The sequence below is a fragment of the Myotis brandtii genome, unplaced genomic scaffold (assembly GCF_000412655.1).
Source record: "Myotis brandtii unplaced genomic scaffold, ASM41265v1 scaffold199, whole genome shotgun sequence".
Classification (NCBI taxonomy): Eukaryota; Metazoa; Chordata; class Mammalia; order Chiroptera; family Vespertilionidae; genus Myotis; species Myotis brandtii.
Genome location: NW_005357414.1, coordinates 260,624 through 283,181, shown reverse-complemented (window position 1 = coordinate 283,181; position 22,558 = coordinate 260,624). Strand labels below are relative to the sequence as shown.

General features: G+C 39.6%; 1 protein-coding gene across 5 annotated transcripts in view; it reads right to left on the bottom strand.

The window, feature by feature from the left end:
* Positions 1-14,337: 14,337 nt before the first annotated feature.
* DCX (doublecortin) overlaps positions 14,338-22,558 on the bottom strand; it is a 159,842-nt gene continuing 151,621 nt past the window's right edge. For all 5 annotated transcript variants that reach the window (XM_005865189.2, XM_005865191.2, XM_014538813.1 and 2 more), the window contains one exon: positions 14,338-16,961. In XM_005865189.2, the coding sequence (XP_005865251.1) occupies positions 16,905-16,961 (57 nt within the window). In that variant the 3' untranslated portion in view covers positions 14,338-16,904. The remainder of the gene's footprint in view (positions 16,962-22,558) is intronic.

Genomic DNA, 22,558 nt, shown 5'->3' with positions numbered 1-22,558 from the left:
AACAGGAGTGGTGAAAGTGGGCATCCCTGTCTTGTCCCTGTTCTTAGGGGAAATAAGTTTAGTTTTTGCCCATTGATTATGATGTTGGCTGTAGATTTGTCATATAAGGCTTTTATTATGATAAGGTATGATTCCTCTATTCCCACTTTGCTGAGAGTTTTTATCAAGAAAGGGTGTTGGATTTTGTTAAATGCTTTTACTGCATCAATTGATATGATTATGTGTTTTTTGTCTCTCTGTTTATATTATGTATCACATTTATTGATTTGCAGATATTGTACCATCCTTCTATCCCCAGAGTAAATCCCAATTGATCATGGTGTATGATCTTTATAATGTAATGCTGAATCTGATTTGCTAAAATTTCATTGAGGATATTAGCATCTATGTTCATCAAGGATATTGGCCTGTAGTTCTCTTTTTTTGTGGTGTCTTTATCTGGTTTTTGGATTAGGATAATGCTGGCTTCATAGAAAGCACTTGGAAGTGTGCCTTCCTCTTGAAATTTTTGGAAATGTCTGAGGAGGATAGGTTTTAGTTCTTCTTTGAATGTTTGGTAGAACTCTCCTGTAAACCTGTCTGGACCAGGGCTTTTGTTTGTTGGAATATTTTTGATTGCTGCTTCAATTTCTTCAGTAGTTATTGGCCTATTCAGGTTTTTTGTATCTTCCTGATTGAGTTTTGGGAGCTTGTATTTTTCTAACAATATATCCATTTCATCTAGGTTGTCCATTTTGTTGGAATAGAGTTGTTCATAGTATTTTTTTCATAATTGTTTGTATTTCTGTGGGGTCGGTTATTATTTCACCTCTTTCATTTGTGATTTTGTTTATTTGGGTCCTCTCTCTTTGCTTCAAGGTGAGCCTGGTTAGTGGTTCATCAATCTTGTTTATCCTTTCAAAGAACCTGCTCTTTGTTTTGTTGATTTTTTTTTTGTTATTTTGGGGGTTTTTTTTGGTTTCTATGTAATTTATTTCTGCTCTGATCTTCATTATTTCCCTCTTTCTGGTTACTGTGGGCTTTTCTTGTTGCTCTGTTTCTAATTCTTTGAATTTTAGGGTTGGATAATTTATTACCATTTTTTCTTGTTTTTTGAGGTAAGTCTTTCCCTCTCAAGACTGCTTTCACTCTGTCCCATAGATTTTGGATTGTTTTGTTTTCATTGTCATTTGTTGCCATGATGCTTTTCATTTCTTCTTTGATCTCTTTCTCTCTGGTAACCCAGTCATTGATTAATAGCATGCTATTTAGCCTCCAGGTGTTTGATATTTTTATTCTCTTTATTAAAATTATTTTGGATGTTGTTTTGTTGCATGTTGTCCCAAAACTCCCTTAGGCTCTCCTCCTGTTTTTTAAGTGTTTTTCTAGATGATGGTCTGCTTGGGTATTTTTTCCTACCTTGTCTTCTAGCTCACTGATGTGGTACTCTGCTTCTACTAGTCTACTATTGATGCTTTCTATTGAGTTGTTTATTGCAGCAATGTTATTTTTCGTTTCTTCTTGGTTCTTCTTCATTTCCTCTTGGTTTTTACACATACTGTTGAATTTGTCTTTCATCCTTTTCAGCGTCCTAAAGACCATTGCTCTGAAATCTTTCTCTGAAATATTGCTTGCCTCTATTTCATTTATTTCCTTTTCAGGTGAGTCCTTCTTTTCTTTTGTATGTGGGCTGTTTCTTTCTCTTTGTCTTTAATCTTTGTCATTTTATTATGATGTGTCTTAGTGTGAGCCTCTTTGGAGTTATCTTTTTTGGGACTCTTGGCACTTCCTAAACTTGTGTGTCTTATTGCTTTGCCAGCTTAGAGAAGTATTCTGTCATTATTTTTTTAAGGTTCTTCATCCCTTTCTCTCTCTCTCCTCCTTCTGGTACCCCTATGATGTGGATATTGTTGCATAAAACTCTGCTCATCTATCCTCATTCTTTTTACATCATTTCTTTTTGCTGCTCTGTTTAGGTGTTTCTTTCTACCTTGTCTTCCAAATCACTGATTTAGTCCTATTTCATCCATCCTACTGTTTATTTCTTCCAGTTCAGTCTTCTTTTCAGATATTGTATTAATTTCTGACAGCTTTCTATTTCCTTTTTCACACTGTTGTAGTTCTCATTAAATTTCTTGTAGTTCTTGCTAAGTTCCTCAAGCATCCCTATAACCATTTTTTTTTCTGAACTCTATATCTGATTACTTGCTTACCTTTATTTAATTTATCTATTTTTCTTTGTGTTTCTCTTGTTCTTTTGTTTGGGGCATGTTTCTTTGTCTTCTCATTTTAGCTTCCTATTTGTGTTTGTTTCTGTATATAAGGTAGATCTGCTATAATTATCAGGGTGAGGCCAGTAGAGTTTATCAGGCCCAAACAGACCAAGATTTGGCCATGTGAAAGGAGGGCTCTGCAATTGTTGTACATGCAAGGGGGAAAGGGCCCCATCTTAGAGCCACAAAATTCAGTCTATTCCATATTCTGCCTAGAGCCAGATCTCAACAAGGGGGAGGGGGGCACTGGAAGTTGGGAGGGTGGAGCTAGTGTATCTGCTCTGAGGGGGAAGTGCCAGTCAGGCTTGGGGGAAAGTGTGGGGAGTGGTCCCTACCCCAGAGCCTCACAACTCAGTCTGTCCAGGATTCTGCTCAGGGTTTGGTAGACTAGAGCCACCAGGATCCAGGATGGTTTGACTGATGGGAGATTAGAAAGTGGGGCTCAGAGATCTCCTGTGAGGGGAGGCAGCAGTCAGGTTCATGGGAAAGTATGGGAATTACTCCCACCCTAAAACTACAAAACCCAGTTACTGACACCCCCTGAATCTGCCCAGACTTCTACACCCTGGCCTGGGTAACATTCTCCTCAGCAGAGAACAAGCTCTGCAGGGTGGTGCAGCAGGGAGAACAGAGGGTGAAACTATTGCATTACCCCAGGCTGATGCCATATGAGTGCTGCTCAGTGGGAGCCCCCATAGCTGAGATATCCTTCTGGAATTCACAGTAGAACTATGCAATTGGTAGTTTGTCCAACTGGGCCCAGACTCTTCAGCCAGAAGAAATCACCATGCCCATCCATGGTCCATTCCACTCACAGGCTGTACAGCACTGAGGGATGGGAACAGAAGAATTCCCTCATCGACCCCTTGCCTCTGGTATGCCTATGCCTCAAGAAGCCCTGGTTCTGTGAGAACCTGCAGCTTCCCCCAAACATGTCTCACTTGGTGAAACCTTTCAGTGGCCTTCAGTTCTTACTGGCCTGAAGTTTTTTCTATCCTCTGGCTCACTTTCCTCCAGCCAGAACTGAAACCTTTTCTCCCTCACCAAGCCCTGTAGATTTCACCTAAAAGTCTCTCCACTATTTTGCCTCCTTTGCATCTGCACTGCCACTGCCTTTGTTCATTTTTCAGTTATTTCTTCATGTGGATCAGTACATCACCCTCCCCCGCAATGTTCTCCTTGTCTCCTGCTCATGTGTTCCTCCAATACAGTCTCCACACAGCAGCAGTAGGAGTGATCTATCTACAACTTTTATCTGCTCCTCCCATTCTCCTGCTTAAAATTCTTTAATGACTCCCTGGGTGATCTTCATGGGGGAACTTCAGACTCCTTCATGTGGCTTAGAGGCCCTACATAATGTGTCCTCTGTCTGCCTCACTGGTGTCATCTCTCAACACCTCTCCTCCATAACACTCCATACTTTAGCCATATTGGACTGCTTTCAGTTGCTCCAACAAAACAGTGCTTTTTCTCAAGGCCTTCACATATTCTTTTTCCCCTGACCTGGAACATTCTTTTTCCCCCTGGCTAACTTTTATGCATCTTGATGTCTCAGCTAAGATTTCACTTCCTCTGGGAAGGTTCCACCCAACCCCCACAGGCTGAATTAGGTGCCTCTTGTGGTTTCCCTTCCATTTTATGATTGCTATTGTCATAGCACTCAACACACTATGTTATAATTACTGCCTACCTTAGCTAGACTTAGAGTTCTGTGGGTCAAGTATATTTACCCCCACAGCCTAGTACAGTACCTAGCATGTAGCTTGTTGCCTGTTTTGACAACATGGTCTTTATCTACTCACCCCCCTGTATTCCAGGCCTCTCCACCTCACTGGAAGTCTTTCTGACTTCCAGACACATTAGACATGGATCATACATACCTTTTTGCCTTTGTTCATACTGGTCTTTGTGGCTGGAATTCCCTTGTCCACCCCTCCCCTCTGTACCTAACACACTGCAACTTGTTGTGTAAGCCTCAGCTCAAGTTTCATTCCCTCGGTAAAGCCTGTGCCTGAAGGGGATCATTAAACTAAAGATTTATTCTAGACAGGGTAATTCTTAGCTCATTCTTCATCATTAATGCTTCATTATACTAACTCCAATATCTAGCAGCCTTCATCACCCCAGCAGCCAGACTGCCCTTTCTCTAGGCTCTCCCGACTCCTTGCAGCACCTCCATTATAACACTTTCCCAAGTCTTTGTGTGGTGTTTTTTTGTTTGGTCGGTTGGTTTTTTAAATTTAGTTTAGGTGTGTGTTTTTTTTCCTGGAGGAGGAAGGAGGACATGGTGTAACTTTAACCCTGCACCCCCAGCTCCTTGTAAAGGGACCTTGGCTCATTTCTTCAATTAAAATAAGACATAAATTCTGAACCTGCTCTCATCCTTTGTCTACTCCCTGCCAGTGTGCCCATTGGTTACTGAGAAGCATAGTTTTTCCAATTAGCCTTTGATTGGAAACAGTGCCATTGCAGCTGGGCTGCTTTTAGTGCCTCCTGGTGGTAGTAAGCCTGGTCATGTGGAAGGAAGACTGGTTCAGGAGTCAGGAGTCCCCAGTGCTAGCCCCTCTCTAATTTCTACCCAAGTGTGTGAATGTGGACAACTTCCTTTCCCTTCCTGGGCCTAAATTTCCTCCTCTTCTGAATAATGGGGGGTTTGAATGTAATGTTTTGTTACTTAAGATGTGGTCCACATATAAGGAGCATGGAACATAAGTGGGTAGCTTATTAGAAATTCAGAATCTGCTCCCTCAGTAAACCTCATAAATAGGGATCTGCATTTTAACAAGATCATCAAGTGATTCTACCCACAATAAATTTAGTAAAGCACTGTGAAGTTCCCTAATAAAAGAATCACCTTGTTAAACATACAACTTTGGCCACTGTCCTGGAGATCCTAATGAAATGAGATTAGATGAAGTCCAAGAATTTTATTTGTAACAAGTACCCCAAATGACACCTTCCTGTGAAAGTTTGGGATACATTGGACAAGTAGTTCAAAGGGGCTCTTTCACCTTTGACATTCTGCAATTCTGTATGAAACTGGTTTGTTAGTGAGAATAGTAAATTGTGGTACATAATTCAGGCCTCCAGGACATTACACTCTAAATTGGGTAAAGTATTTTCAGAATCATCCAGGGCTGTGCAGGCAGGAGGAAGAGGGAGAGGGATTATAGCAACTTAAGCCAAGTCTTCTTGATTGGAGAAAATCAGAATCCTCCCAGGTACAAAGAGAAATTACCTGTTTACTCAAAACTATCTCCTTGAAGCAATCAGGCTTAACATACTCAGACAATCAGAAAGACTCTCTTGGAATACTAAAAAGGCAGGATTAGAGATAGAGGAGGCATCATCTCTTCCATACAGACAAGGGGATTGAGGAGAGGGGGACCAGACAAGTTAACAAGGAAACCTGAGAAAAGCTTTCCCAAAAAGAAACCATATTTTCCAAACTCTCAATGCAAATGTGTCTACTGACAAGGGATGTTTTCCAATATGTGAGTGTATTTATATAAAAATTTAAATAAAGGTCTGAAAACAAAATCACATTCAGTTGTATGTTTAACAAATCACCTTTATTTGGGAAAGGGAAAAAAATTACTTAAGATCAGAACTGCCCTGGAAAGTTCAGGGTAGTTGCAGTTTTTTCTTCATGTTTGGATTTGTTTTTCTTATAAATATGCCTTAAGTCCCGTTGCTGGTAGTTTTTGGCTACATCTGAGATTTAGACAGGTGGAGAGAATGTGGAAGGGCATTCAGAGGGTATTTTTCTGGGCAAGGAAAGAAGGGTAGACTCTGTCAGCAAGAATGAAGTGTAAATGAGCATTGCATAGCCAAGGCCCAAGTCAGTGGAGGAGGTGGATATGAGGGAGGCTACTGAGCTATGCAGAACAGAGGACCATGTCTGGGGACAGGGTAAGCTAGGACTGAATTGCTTGAGTCAAGTTTGGGCTTTCTTTCACATTTCTTCCATACATCCAGTGTCTATTTGGCACTGTCATTTCTATATCAATAGCTCCTTACTCCATCCCTTCTCTTTAGCACCATTGCTCTGGCCTTAATTTAGGGTCTCCTCATGTCCCCACCTGGACATTTGCAACAGCTGCAAAGACTCATTCTCAGTATGTATTTACCTATGCAAGTTTTCTCTCAATCTTGAAAAAGTAGTCTTTTTTTCCAGAAAACTAAGTATATAGAGATCTTGCCAGAATTGACAGTCTCTTGAGTCTTTTTTCTTCTGGGCAAGATGCAAACTCTGATTCAAATGGCCCATGAGATTTTATGTACTACTTAGGTTCTCACTGAGTACTCAGGAAAAGGAAGTGAAATTCACAAGAACAAGGGAGGGTCTCACAGTCCTCTGGAGGGCTTGCTAAAACAGGAATCACTGGGTCCCACTCCCACAGTTTCTGATTCAGTATATGTGAGGTAGGACCCAAGGACTTGCCTTTCTGTCAAGTTCCTATGGTGGTAATGCACTGCTCTTCAGTGTGAGTACCATGAAGGCAGAAACCTTTACATCTCTTTAATCCCCAGGTTCTTAACACAGGGCCTGGAGTGTAGAAGGCTTTCAGTAGCAACTGTTAAGGAAGGAAATCATAAAAAGAGCAAAAAGATAGGGGGTGGGGAGGAAGGGAGATGAAAGGAAAGGGGCTTAAGAAGGAAGATTAAGGAAGAGAAACTGCGAGAGAGAAACCACTGGTAAAACCACCCAAATTATAATTCCAGACTATGCATATGTGTTTCCCTTCCAGAACTTGTGTACTGGGCCTATAACCTTGCCACCTCAGGTACTTTTCAGTTCTCAGAGAGGCCCTTGCTTTTTCTGCCATTTCCCATGCTATTTTATCTGCTTAGAATGCTCACAGCCCACCTGGAAAATTCTTAATTTTTCCCAAATACTGCCAATTCTGTGAAGTTTTTCTGTCCTTGTCATCCTGGGACATTAATTGACCCAACATTGGTGTTCCCATAGCACTTGCTCCTTTGCACTTGACTCTTTTATTTATAGCCCTGTCTTCACTAAGCTGGAGCTCCTGGAGGCCTAAGATTACTTGGAACATAATTAGTGCTCCAGAGATGTCTTAATGAAAACAATAAAGAGCCGTTGGATTTGATCTGGTGGGCAATAGACAGCTATTATAAGCTCCTGGTCAGAGGAATGACACAATCAAAATAATCTTTTAGAAAGATTTTACTTGCAATGGAGACCAGGATAGACCAAGCTTGGAGAAAGTAACATCATGAGAAATCAGCGATGAGGGCCTGATGATAGTGGGGATAAAGACTGGCCTGGCCAGCCTGATTTCTTTGGATTAGGAACACTAAAGTTTCACCTATTTCTTTGTCTCTACCAGAGTAATGGTTATGGGACTAGTTGATAAAATACTGTATGGAGGAAGCATTCCTAACCATCTCAGTCCTTGGGAAAAACTAGGATACTGGTATCTTTGCTTCTTCAAACACAGGTCAGGTAGGAGCTCCAGGACTGGCATTCATTGTAAGGTTGATCAGTTTTCCAAAATCTCCACCTCCATTTTCTGTGCCCTTTCTTACTTCCCTTCCAGTCAACCTCTTCACAAGCCCAGTGACTCGTGTTCTCCCTATTAATAAAATCATATCTAAGAAAAATATTTAATTTAGTCACTTATGCCTGAGGGTGAATTCTTATTTAGGCATTCCCTATCCAAAGAGTGGTTGTACCATCAGCCTATGGAGGGAGAACAGCCACAGTCAAAGAAATTGCAGGCAGCAGGTATACATATTTTTGAGGAACCCTCATGGAATCTTTCTTCAGCCTTTGAAAACACAGTACTAGATGTGACCACCTATTCTGATGGGACAGACTAACCTTGGCCAAAGCATCTTACATATACAAAGAAATCATTAGATTCGTGCTCCATTCTGGAAGGGAGAGCCAAGATCTTATATGTTGCAAATATGCTGTGCTGTTAATTATGGCGTTTCCATCATACATTGATCCTCAGTTTCCTCATCTATAAAATTAAGGGTTGGACAAAATAATGTCTAAGTTTTCTGCCAGCTTGGACATTTTGTGGTTATATGATCATTGGTTCAATGCTTTTAAAAAAGAGAATGTCAGCCAGAAATATTGAAATCAAATTTTATTTTTGGAAAATGACATTACACACATCTTGCAAATGTACACAGAAATGAGAATGAGATGAACAACAAAGTTTGAGAGCCAAAATGATTGCAAGAGCAGCTCTTTGGCTGTCTGGTATTGAATGCTGTGAATCCGCAGCATTCACAGTTCACAACACACTACACACATGGGGAACTTCTCTAAACTTTGAAGTCCTCTGTCCAAAGAAAGCCCTCATCAAATTGTGGAAGGAGGAAGAGGGAGATTAACAGGCACAGGAGATGAAAAGGGTCTGCTCCAGCTGCTTTACATGGGCCTCACCAATATATATCGGTCCAAGTGGGAACAGCAAACTGAAAAGGAGAATGCCTTCTTAGAACACTGTTTTTGAATCACAGTCTAAGAGTAGGCTAGGCATTGCCTGGGAAACTAGCAGCAATGCATATAAACTCATGTCTTTGCCTTTTATGGTTATACTATTCTAAAGGGGCAGCTAAAATTTCCTAAATATTTGTTGTCTTTCTCTGTTTTTCTTTCCTTTTTAAAAAATAATTATTTGTCATTGGTCAAGCAGAGCTGTCTGAAGTCTCCAAATATCTCAAAACTGCTGCTTGAATAAGGGATATCATTGTCCACTGTCATATTATTACATGTGATTCTGAAAACTATTTAATTCTGCTAATCAAATAGCCAACACCACTCCCAATTTGCCGCTGATTTTTATGCAAAGGGGAGTTGAGTCTTTGATCACAATGCTATTCTTTGAGAAATGGTCAATAACAAACTGTTGAAAGGCTTTTGAGAAATGCCCCCTTTCCCCTTTTTGATCTGTTTGTTCTTTTCTGACTTTACTTGGCAAAAGTTATTGGCCCCAAAATCAGTTATTTACAACTGTAAGACAGCTGGGAGCAGGGAGAGGGAGAGGGCAAGGGATTGAGGAGGGACCACAAGGAAGAATATATTCTTTTTAGAGGATAAAATGAGTTATTTAAGAAATGTGATGTACAATACCATGCATTTACTCTCCAAAGCTAGTCACTAGCAAGCTAACACCTTTAACACTACAACCACCAATTACAACTGTTTTGCTACAGTTACTGAGTTCTAACTACAGCTACAGGGCAGAAAGGGTGGGCTGTTTCCATTTTAAACTTTCTCCCTTTGAAAATGGCCATAAAAACTTTTTCTGTACAAGTTTAATGGCACAAAAAGGTGACCTAAATGTTTTAAAGAACTTACCACAAATGATAAATGCAAAATTCAATCAAAACATGCATTTGTTGTGTACAAGTCATAAAAGATCATTGGCTTCAAGCTGCAATATATTACAGGACCATATATTGAAGACATTTTGGTATAACCTCTTGCTTGCTCAAATCCTCTTAAGAGAACTTATAAAGAAATGGCATTGGAAAGGACACTCTATATGGTATTGCCAAGCAGTGACATTCCCAAAGGATGCGCACCTTGTTGAATAAATTAGCACCTAGAAGTTTGCTTCTTTAGGTTTATTAATTACTTTTATATTGAATTCCTGAACAGATCATGAACAGTTGGTGTCATTAGTAAATGTTTAGGTGAATTTAGTAACAAAAGAAAAAATACATTTCAATTAAGTGAATGTTTCCTTTTATAGAATAAGTTGTTAAATATCCTTTTCATTTAAATCAACTCCAACTGCCTATATGTTTAGCTAAAATAATTCAACACTTGGCAAACCCAAAACATAAGGTTATTACAGAGAGCTTAATGAGTATCGGTAAAACTTTAAACAAATTGCTCCCTAACCAACATTCCCACCAGCCAAACCAAATGACAGGAGAAAAATATTACCAGTGGTCTCTCATTATATTATATTGCAGCTTTTCAAACTATGAGCAAATTAAACAAAATCAATTAATGGTATTTAGCTGACAGGAATCCATGGGTGGATTTTTCTGTTCAGCTGATTATTTCTTAAACACACTTCACTGCTCCACAAAATGGCAGACTAAAAAGGAACCACAAAGTATTCTATACAGTGCTTGGAAGGCAAAGACCAAAAGACCCATGAGCTATAAGGAAACTGCTTGTGTGGATCTGCCTCAGGGAATTACAACTGAGAATGAAGAAGAAGAAAGGGCCAGGTTTGGATTATTCCCACCAACGTATTTCTGACTAGACTGGGATAGAATCAGGGCTGGCTGAGTATGCAAATATTTCTCATCACCAAGGCTAAATACCAGGGCTAAGAAGAGGCATATGCCCAATGCCTAGATAAGGAGGAAGGGAAAAAAGGTTCTGAGTGAACAAAAGAGAGACAAAAGAATTGCAGAGGCTAAAGATGGATGTGTGTACTATGGAAAGAGATTGTAATAACACAGAATATAAAACTAAGAGCAAAAATAGGTGAACTAGAGAGAGAAAGAAAATACAAAGAGATGCACAGGGAAGTTAGAGAGTGGCAAAAAGCCATTGATTTTCTGAGCCTATTTACCCAGAAATCAGAAGCTCCAATATTTGTAAGTTTTTGCCTTAGTTTATAATGTTTTTGCTCTGACTTCTGTTGGGACATATGACTGCTCCAAACTAACCTGTCTTTTTCATCAGCAGCAAGAAAATGTCTTAATTTCCAAAGGGAATTCTGTGCTCTCCTAGCCCCAGGCATCCAAGGTAAGACAAGATTGCCTCTGATTCTAGAACATGTTGAAGCCTATAAACTAAGATATTAAAAATTAGACAGTTAAAGTTTTGTCATGACTCTAATTAGTGCTTCAAGAGTCTTGTCATATGAGAACCAATGTCACACTACCTAGGCCAAAGTCAGAAGTCTGCATGGATCATTAAAGGGAAACAAGTAGGAAGCAACACTAACACTGGGAGGCTGATGTAAAGATCACACTAGATTTGGGGGATGAAGAAAAGCTCTGGGGACCAGGGTGAGGGAGACTGAGGAGGAAGGCACCTTTTCCTGAAGAGATAGGAAGGGCAAAATTCTTTATCCAGGCATATTGAAAGACAGTTGATGGAGAGAGAGTATTCTAGTCTCTGAAAATAAAAAGTAGAAGAGGCTAGGAGGAGCTGCTGACAGTCCCAGACCACAGTAGGTTTCCCACTGGAGTCAGTGTTCCGTGGGTTTAGAAATGCATTTTCCTCTCAGCACATGTGACTTAGCTACTGTGTGGCTAGTCAGAGGAGGAATAAAATTGGAAATTCATTTTAAAGAAAATACCTGTGTTCTCTTAGTCCAAAATCAGCCCTCAGGGATGATTGAAAACAATTCACTGAATATTAACAGCACTAGACTGGGTCTGAGCCACCAACAGCCAGAGAGTCTGTTGGAGATGCCTCTCCAGCCAAAAGGTGTGCATGAGTATCATTGCTCCAGGTGGTCACAACTATATTGAAGAGGAAAACCTGCATAAAGTCATAGAACAGTGGACAAGGCTAATTATAGAGTCCCCTTCTTAGGACAGAGGCATAAGTGTGACAGTGGACCTTTATTCTGTCTTGATTTCAGGTCCTAAAACAAAGGACTCTGATCCCTCTTCCATCCCAGATAAGCTTCAAAACACTGATCATTTACTTAGAAAATCAGCCTAATAGCCAAATCCTTTCATGCAATGAGGATAATGCATGAGTGAAGATGCTGTCCTTGGATATCCAAGTGGCCCCATGTGGTCAAGGACAAGTTCCAAAAGTCTCAATGTTGTTGTTTTATTAAGAAATCTCCAATGTCTTTTATTTCCATAGCAAACTAGATGATGAAGGAGGTTATTCAAACCTCACCATCCTAGTGCATCTGTATGGGGAAGTCTTTTGGCATAGATGCTTCTGATATGGGCCGGTCTTTGGAAACATCCTCACCATTGTGCTAGAGCTCATTTTGAGGACATTGGCCAGCTTGTTCCCTTGTCCAAAGAGGACATGTGTGGGGGTTTTCAAATCCTCACCAGAAGACATGCCGAGAGAGAGAGAGAAAGAGAGAGAGAGAGAGAGAGAGAGAAATATCCATCAGTTGCCTTCTGTATGTGCCCTGACCAGGATCGAACACACAACCCAGGTATGTGCCCTGATGGGGAATCGAAGTGACAACCTTTCAGTGCACAAGACAATGTTCAACCAACTAAGCCACTCTGGCTGGGCGATGTGGATTTGTTCTTTGTTTGTTTGTTTTGTGTGTGTTTTTAAACTACTAAAAACCAAATCTGAGGGGAATTGGGAGCATGTCCATCCAGAATACGAAAGGAACTAAAGCAGTAGACACAATGTTGCCCAAGGCAAGCACTGGATTGCTGCTCTAACACTTGGGATGGGTAATTAAAAGAAGGCTCTAAGCACTCAGACCCCGTCTTCTTGCTTTCTTCAGATAACTACACATTCATTTTGTTTCCTTAGTCGCTTCTGATTTGGGATGAGAAGCAGGAAGGAAAGAGAATTTCCAAAAGTAGGGAAAGACCTGCCTGGACAGAGGTCTCTTGGAACTAATCTAATGAATACCCTTTCGTTCCCAGGAAGAGCCTTGCTGTGAGGGAAACTATGTGTTCAGAACTTGTTGCTCTGGTTTCTGGAATGGAAGGCCACAGGAGTAGTGTATACAAGATCAGTACAGTGTGTAGAGCACATAGCTTGCTATTTTAGTGCAAACACAAGGAGCCAATGTTTAACATCAGCCAGAGCACATTTTAGTCACAAAGTCCTTTGCTTATACTTGGAAATTGTCCCCATTATGGCAGGATGGCTATGGGGACATTGTGAATGAGGACAACCACAGCAAGGCCAGGTTATTTTTTCTATCTAGTCTCACTCCCATATTTTAAAAGAAATCATTGGCAGTGAATGGTAGCCACACTCATTTTAAAAAGACTGAAAAGCCATCTCAGAAATTTGGATGAACAAAGCTATTGTCCCCTCTTCCTTCCTTTCTTTGCTCTAAGAACAAGAAACATTTTTCTCAACCTATGAAGACCAACCAGTATCAGATGAAATGAGGTGAGCTGTCTGGGAGAACCAGTTTTTCTACATCCAATCTGGACAAGGCAAGAGGTCAGAAGGCTGTTCTGAGGGATCCTCAAGGTAGGGCAGTGATCCCCTGTGTTGAATGGACATGGTTATATACCCATTGGTACTGTCCTCACCTCTTCCTCTTTTGGAGACATCTGCAATCCATGTGGATGAAAACCATGTAAATACAAGGAAAAATAGCTGTGTTAGGTTGTTGGGTGGATTTCCCACTGAGATCAGTGCAGGAGCGTATGGCTCCAAGATGCAACATGACCCTGGGAAAGTATTCTCAGGAGCATAGTGGAAGGCAATATAGTTCAGTGGGAACAGGCTCTGGAATAAGAGTCAGAAGATATGGGTTCTAATCCTAGGCTTGTCTCAAGCCAGCTGTGTGACTTGCGGAAAATTACCTCTTCATCTCCATTCCTGGTTTGAAAATAAGGAATCTGGTGTAGATGATGTGATCTCAAGGTTCCTTCCAGCTAGAAAACTGTATAATTCAATCTAGGCTAATACTAAGGTCCATAAAGACACAAAGAAATCATGCTAATGGCTATCCTTTCCAAAAACAGTGAAGAGAAAAGGATGTTTTCTCTCAATTTACCCCTAGTTAACACTACTTACGAAGTTGTTCAGCCCAGTCCCCATATATACATTTTCCCATTCTTTGTCCCTATTTCTAGTTCGGTAAGGGAGAATATTCAGGAGGTAGGAACAAGCAACACATGGATTGTGTGTGTGTTTGTATGTGTGTGTGAAAGAGGGAGAGATAATTTGGGGGTGGAGGCAAATGTTTGTTGAATTATATTTGCTAACTGTGCAGAAGGTAACACAATGGAACTTTAGTGGTAAAACTGGACTGGGTAAAATTGGGAATAAATGATGAGAGTGAAGGTGCTCGGTTACATTTTTCTTTGTTGCCTTGAAAATGGGCCCAAGACAATAGTGCAGTGAAGGCCGGGGCGGGGTGGGGGGTACAGGGTGGAAGGGTCAATGGGGTAAAAAAGGGAACATCTGTAATACTTTCAACAATAATGATAAATTAAAAATAAAATGCAATTATTGAAGGATTGAATTTTGAACTACACCAAATCCCTCTGGAGTGGGAGTACAGAAACATTTCCCTATAATTTATTACAAGAAAGATGGAAAATCTACTATTATTATAGACGATTGTTGGTTTAAAGATTATTGTAATGAAAATATGCCATTTAGTATTTTTAATGGTACATATGCTCTACAAGCAAAGAAATGCTCAGAGAGCTAGCATAGGGCATGGACATAAGGAAATCTCAATTCCTCTTCTGGTCCTGCTTTTTCCAGCAAGTCATTTAGCTGCCTCAAACTCCGTTTCATCTTAGATTGAAGGAATTGGACTAAATGAGATCTAGAGAAAGGGAAGAATCTTTGGAGGTCTGGCCTGAAGTTTAAAAACAGATTGCCTACCACTGTACACACCACCACCTCCATCCCAAGTACCATTTTTTCTATTTAACCACAAATTGTTCTGAGATAAACTATCCAAACCTTGAACTTATAGAAAGAAGAAGGGGGTCAGCAACACGGGCTTCTTAAGGGGTTCTAACAAGCCTACAAATGGAGGACAGGTGCAAAAATAGATTTTCATAATTTGGGGTTCTTCAATGACCAATTTAATCAGGAATCATACTATCATCATCTGGACTCTTCTCGAACCAAAAATATTTCACATAGTTAACACCATTTGAAACTTGTCTAGGGGCATCTGAACTATTCCTTGCACCACTGAATTCTCTTCTACACAGTTCTCATCAGCAATGCCACCAATTTGCCACTGATCCATGTTGGGGTATCCTGTTGTATCTCCTAATTGTGAAGTGGTTGCGCGCATGTGTGTGTGTGCGCGCACACACACACACACACACACACACACACACACACACACACCAAGCTCATTCCTGTTAAAGTGGAGGAACAACTGCAAGTCATTCCATAGCCAAGCAGCCACTTGGCTCCGAACACTGCACCTTTCCAACTATCTGCACAATTACAAAGAAATTTTTAAAAATCTTCATATCTGCTAAAAGCAAACACAGAATTGGCATGCATGGCTTTCACTTAAATTTAGTTGTCTTTGCCATTATGGGCTATGATTACAGACAAAAAGCAGTGTTATAAATCTGTACTTCAAAGACTAAGAATTATTTCAAATATTCAGTCCTTAGCAAAGCAAAATCCTTTCTAGTGTTAAAGGCAAAAGAAAATTTTCTATGTCTTCAGTATGAAATATTAGGGTTATAGATAAAAAAGAGTTGCTTAAAATATGCCATAACATTTCATTTAAAATATAATTAGAATGTCTGGTCCACATTGAAATTATTAATGTAAGCATAACTGTTTAAAAGTTGTCAAAAGACTGATTCTATTGAATTGGCCTCTGCTATTTATTTTGTTTTCTCCTGAAGGTTTCTGTTTGCCAGTAACAGCATAATTCCTAAACTACGTTGCTCTGCATTTTTTTGGTAAATTTTCTGCATGTGTTTTTTAGACAAAAGAAAAATCACCAGTTTATAAAAAAGGAGCCTGAAGAGTTTGCTCCTGAAATATAGATATGAGGTTTTATAAAAAGGATATTGGTTTCTTGCTATAAAAAGCGACCAAAATGTGTCAGACCTGAAAACAAATTCTCACAGTTTTTTCAGTGTTGGCTGTTTACAAGGCATTCAATAGAACAGAGATAGATGGATACCATTCAGTTTGTGTAATAACTTGCTATGTTGGACAGCCTCTTAGAGGAACCAGGTATATGAAATCCCTCACCCCCAACTCTAATTAATTGCTTATTGATTCTAAATTGCCCCAGTGGAGCAATTGACAAAAAAAATCACTGCACTTTATAAACTCTACTTAGATGTCTATAGTGTTTCCCCATTTCTGCCTAGTCTGGTTTAGCCATTCCTGTGTCATAGTTCTAGGTGTCTGGTGTCAGAATTATAAGTTGCTGGTGTTTCTCCCCATTGACAACCAGAACTTGTGTTAGACAACAAACAGGGTGTTCAATTAGGAGTAAAGAACAAGACTGGGGAGCTGCCTTGCCATCCTCCCAGGATTTTATAGCATTCTTGAGATTAAGAGACAAGGGGTATTAGTGATTTTGTGTTTGTCACTCTTGGATTTGCCAATGATTTTTCCCCACACACACACATTTTAAGTGTTATGCATGTAAACATCCCTCTATGAAAGGAAAACTGTCATGTATAAGCAAAGTGAGACAGGAGAAAATAATGCAGGTGCCTAAGTGTTCAATATAAAGGTCATGGACTAGCACATTTTGAATCCCAGGAAAGTTACCCCAAATGATGGTTATCAATCTATCTCTTATAATTGGTAACTATAGATCAGTGGCCCAGAGGAGAAATCACAGAAAAATAAACCCAACATAATACAGTATGTTTTAAAAAATAACAACAACAACAAAAATAAAAACTTGAAAGCACCAATAGCCCTGTTGGACACTTGAGCAGAAGTACCCTATTGTGACAGTAATCTTGGATTTGTACTCTGGACTCTGAACACGCTCTCCTCCTTCACATAGAATCACCAAGTGAGTCTGAGTCATCCAAAGACAGAGGCAGGTACAGGTCCTATAAGAAAATAAGAAGAAAAGTTAATTCTCTTTTTCCTAACAACTTGGGCTCCAAAATGGACAAGATTATATGACTGCTTTCTTTTTAAATTAATATTGTCTCTAATATTATTTTGAAATAATTATAGATTCATAGGAAGTTGAAGTACAGGGAGGTATCTTTGTACCAATGTATTCTTCCCTCAGTTTCCTCATGGTAACATCTTGTAGGTTTCCATTTACTTGGGTGTTTGTGTATGTGTGTGTGTGTGTGTGTGTGTGTGTTCCCATGCTATTTTACCACATGTGTATAGTTGTGTCACCTCCACCACAATCAAGATACAGAATTGTATTTCAGGCTCTCGTGTGCTACAACTTTATATCAACATCTGCTCCTCTCGCAACCCAAAGCCCCGATAACCAATAATCTGTTTCCCATCTAAAATTTTGACATTTCATGAATGTTATATAAATGGACCCTACAGTATGTAACCATTCAACCATTGAAGGGCATGTGGGATTATTCCAGCTTCGAGCTATTACAAATAAAACTGCTATAAACATCGGCACACTATATTTTTATATGAATATACATTTTCATTTCTCTGGATAAAGTCCAAGGTTACAATTGCTGAATAGTATGGCAATTGCATGCTTAGTTTTGTAAGGACTGCCATATTGTTTTCCAGAATGGCTATACCATTTAAATTCTTACCAGAAAAGTATGTGATTCAGTTTATCCACATCCTCACCAGTATTTTGTGTTTTCACTCATTTTTATTTTAGCCATTTTTGTAGGTTTGTATTGATATCTCATTGTGGTTTTAATTTCCCTGATGGAGAATGCTATTAAATATCTTTTCATGTGCATATTTGACATCTGTAATTCCTCCTCAGTGAAATGTTTCTTCGTGTCTATTGCTCATATTCTAATTGGATTTTTTCCTATCATTGAGTTTTAACAGTTATTTTATATTCTAAATATGTGTCTTGCTAATATTTTTCTCCCAATCTGTAGTTTGTGTTTTCATACCATTGGCACAGTTTTTGACATAACAAAGTTTTTAGTTTTGATGAGGTCTAATGTATCATTTTTTTTTTCTTTTAGGATGTGCTTTTTGTTGCCAAGCTTAGAATTATTTGCCCAGCAGAAGATCAGAAGATTTTCTCCTGTTTCTTTTCTAAATGTTTTACATTTACATCTAAAGTCTATGTTTTAATTAATTTTTTACATGAAATGTGAATTTTAGTTTAGGGGTAATTTTTGGCCTATAGATATATAATTGCTCCAGCACCAATATTTGAAAAAGGTTAGCTTTGCTCCATTCACTGCCTTTTGCACTTTTGTCAAAAATCAGTTGTGGATATACATGTAAGTTTATTTCAGGCTCTGAGAAAACTGCCTAAACAAATGCTTAGCCCAGAAAATGTACCCCATCTACATATTTCCAGCTTATTTCCTGATACTTCCATTTCTAACCATTAGGATTCATGACTCCAATACTATTCCAAGCCTTGTTTATTGTCTTTAGGAGATGGGGGAATGAAATGGCATTTTTTTTTGTTTTTTGTTTTTGTTTTTGTTTTTCATTGTCTCCAGAATTATATTTGGAGATCCTTGTGATTCCTCTTGGATTTACTTCACCCATTGGTCTAAATCAATGATTTTCAAATCTCTCTAAATTTCTCTCTCTTCTCTCTTTAAATCCTCTATTCATCTGAAATTTGCTTGGATGCCCAATACATCAAAAAAATAAAAGTGTAGTTGTTCTAGTTGAACTAGACATTGGGGAGGCAGGATCTCACCCACCTCCAAATTAAACACAATTTGAAAACCACTGTTTTTATTCATATTATCAGCAAGATACTAATGGTAACTAGAAAAGTTTAGGGACAATTCTGTGGATATTTAATAGACCTATTTTGCTAAAATGGAGACATAGAACTTCAGCAGAGAAAGTCCAAGAAAATTGGAAAATACAGTTTCTCTTTGAGGCAGAAGAAAAAGTGATGATGAGGAAGAGGGACAAGAATGGGAAGGAGAATGACTTATTTATCTAACATTAAACTGCTTTTTGTGGGAAAGAGGGGCAGGAAAAGTTTTAGGTATCATAGAATGGAAAGAGGAGAAAATTATATTCAGAAACATTAGGTTTTAATTCGGGCTAATTAGTACTATGGCATTGAACAAGTCTTTTTAGCATTGGCTTCTTCATCAAGAAAATGCAGACTTCAGAATGGACAATCTGTAATGTCTCTTCCGGTTCTGAGGCTATTATTTGGAACTCTCAAGGGAATATTAAATAATTAAAAAACACAACAAAGGCAACTACTGTGAATAGATTCAACTCTCATCACCCCACCATCCCTTCTCTGTAACTCAAGGGTTTGCAAACTTTTTCTGTAAATAGCTAGATAGTAAATATTTTAGGCTCTCTTTGCTGGTCATATGTGGTCTCTGCCACACAGTCTTGTTTGTTTGGGTTTTGTTTCATTTATAACCCTTTAAAGATGTAAGAAACATTTTTTTTTACATTGGGGATTCATCCAAAAACAAGCAGGCCATAGGTAGGAATTGAAAACCTTGTTTTGTTTTAAACTACCAAATGAGATTTCTTAGAAAAGTGATAAATAGGTAGGGAGTACAAGGCTGAAGAAACGATACAGTGCAATACAACTTATAAAATAGAATTGAAGTGGCATAGAATGGAGTTGCATCTCTGAACATATTTAGTTCTTCAGTACTTGAATATAGTGAAAATTGAACATAATCAAAGGTATCTTTGAGATCTAGACTCCCATAATGGTGAAGAAAGACTCCGAAAACCTGCTTTTACATAAATGTAGTAACACCAGGATAATTGTCAAAATCAACTCTTTCAGAACTCTAGAAATTAAGCAAAGGCTTGCAAAAATCCAGTAAGTGTTCATTCAAGAAAAATGGATAAATCTCAGTGAGAATACCAAGACTTATGGTGCTTTAGCTCACCTTATTTCATTCTCTCATTCTCCAGATGCAGGGTAGCTTTGAAAACAAATAGCCTCACCACTACAGTATTTAAAAAACTACACCCTAGCAGCCTCTGGACAATGCAGAATGAGTTTGGAGCTCCCCCAAAATACCCTAGCCCCTGAGAATTGTCACTCTTTGACCTGTCTGGAAACTGCATTTGTAGGGCTCTTTTTTTATATTTGACCTAACTCGGAGCACACTCCCTGTGAACAGCCTTTACAGGGAGTATTAATCAGCTGCAATTGCTTAAATCATAGCCTCCTTGGGTGGGGGAAATATTTGGGGAAAATGAAGCTGCTTAAAATCTTAAAGGAAAAGCTGAAGAATTAATGTTCATAGGGGACTTTGAAAAGCACCAGCATATTCCCAGTAATCTCTAAAGCCAGGTACATGTTCAGGACTGTGTGTTTTCTCAGAAAAGACCTGAAAAGCCTCTAATCTCTCACTTTTGTTTGCCCTTGAGGCCCTGTGCAAGCAGCAATTGAAGGTTAAGACAAAGTTTTAAACTGCCTTTCAGAGTATTGAAATTATGCCCCAGTACACACCCACAGAGCCTTCAGCAAAGACTTATCAGAGAAAGGTAATCAAGAAAATCTAGCAAAATTATCCTTCAAAAATGAAGGATAAATGAAGACAGTTCCCAGATAGATAAAGACAGATTATTTGTTACTAGCAAACATGTCCTACAAGAAATACTAAAGAGAATCCTTCAGGGAGAAATGAAAGGATAACAAGACAATAATCTAAATCCACATAAGAAATAAAGAATACTGGTAAAGATAAATACAGCAGATGGTAAAAATTTATTTTTGTACTCTTTTCTTCTGTTATCCAATTCAAAAGACAACTGCATAAAATAGCAATTATAATAATGCGTTGGTGAACTTATCCTATATAATAAAAAGCTAATATGATAATTAGACCAGAAGGCAATAGGACCTTCCTGAAGGACCAGTGGGCGGGGAGTGGGGCCACGGGGCCATGAGGGCCTAGGCAACCAGGGTTGTGAGGGCCGAGGCAGCCGGGGCTGCGAAAGCCTATCCTTGCACAAATTTCATGCATCAGGCCTCTAGTTATATATAATGATGTAATCTGTATGTCAATAAGAGCACAAAGAGAAGGCAAAAGGAACAGTGCTATACAAGAGCAAAATTTTTATATACAATTGAAATTAAGTTGATATTAATTCAAAGTAGATTGTATTAAGATGTTGATTGTAATCCCCAGGGCAAACACTAAGAAAATAATACAAAATAAAATTAGTAAAAACACAAAAGGGGAATTAAAGTGGTACACTGTAAATATATTTATCTAACACAAAAGGGCAGAAATAAAGGGATAAAGGAACAAAAAAGATATAAGACAAATACAAAATAGCAAAAAGGAATACGTAATTCCCACCTTTTTAGTAACTGCACTAAATATAGATTAAACACTCAAATGAAAAGGCAGAGATTGGCAGAATGGATTGAAGGGGGAAAAAACAAAAACATGATCCACCCTAGCCAGTTTGGCTCAGTGGATAGAGCATCGGCCTGTGGACTAAAGGGTCCTGGGTTCGATTCCAGGTCAGGGCACATGCCCAGGTTGCAGGCTTGATCCCCAGTGTGGGGCATGCAGGAGGCAACCGATCAATGATTCTCTCTCCTCTATGAAATCAATAAAAATATATTAAAAAAATTTATATGAGATGTTCAGTGTATGCTAGCTCATAGAAAACAGAGAGCAGTAAATTTGTGGCATCCAAGGCATGGGTAGAGGAGAAAAGACCTGTAACTACTTAATGGCATAGTGATTCTTTTGGGGGTGATGAACATATTCCTGCACTATGGTGGGATTTACTAAAAAACATTAAACTGTACAATTTTAAAAGGTGTAACTTATAGTATGTGAATTATCCTAATATATAAAAACCCTAAGTCCATCACATCCACAACGACTGGAGACTCGACCTAATGCCCAGGCTGCACGTGCAGCAGGCTCTGGTGAGTGGGGACTTGTGGCAGCAGAGATGGGGAGGGGGGAGGCGGGGCTGGCACTCACACTCACTCACAACTGCACACATGCACAGACACACACAGTGCTCACCAGCTCACAGGCTTTTCTCCCTTTCTTTTCCACCCTCGGAGCCTCTCTCAGAATGAGGAAACAAAACTGACTGGGCCTGAAGAGGCCTGGATGGAAGGGAGGGCCGGCAGAGGGTGGAGTGGCCCCCACTGGCCCCGCCCCCTCCCAGCCAGGAAAGAAGGAAGAGGGAGACCGGGAGGCAGGGAGGCCTGGAGGACTGCTGAGAAAAACAAAGAGAGACAGAAACTGGGCGAGATCAAGCTGGCAGGGGAGGGCAGTTAGGGGTGATCAAACAGGCAGAGGCATTTGGGGGCGAGATTAGGCCGGCAGGGGAGAGCAGTTAGGGGTGATCAGGCAGGCAGGCAGAGGCAGTTAGGTGTGATCAGGCAGGCAAGCAGGCGAGTGGTTAGGAGCCAGCAGTCCCAGATTGCGAAAGGGATGTCCAGCTGCTGGTTTAGGCCCGATCCCACAGAGATTGGGCCTAAACTGGCAGTCAGACATCCTCCAAGGGGTCCGCAATTGGAGAAGGTGCAGGC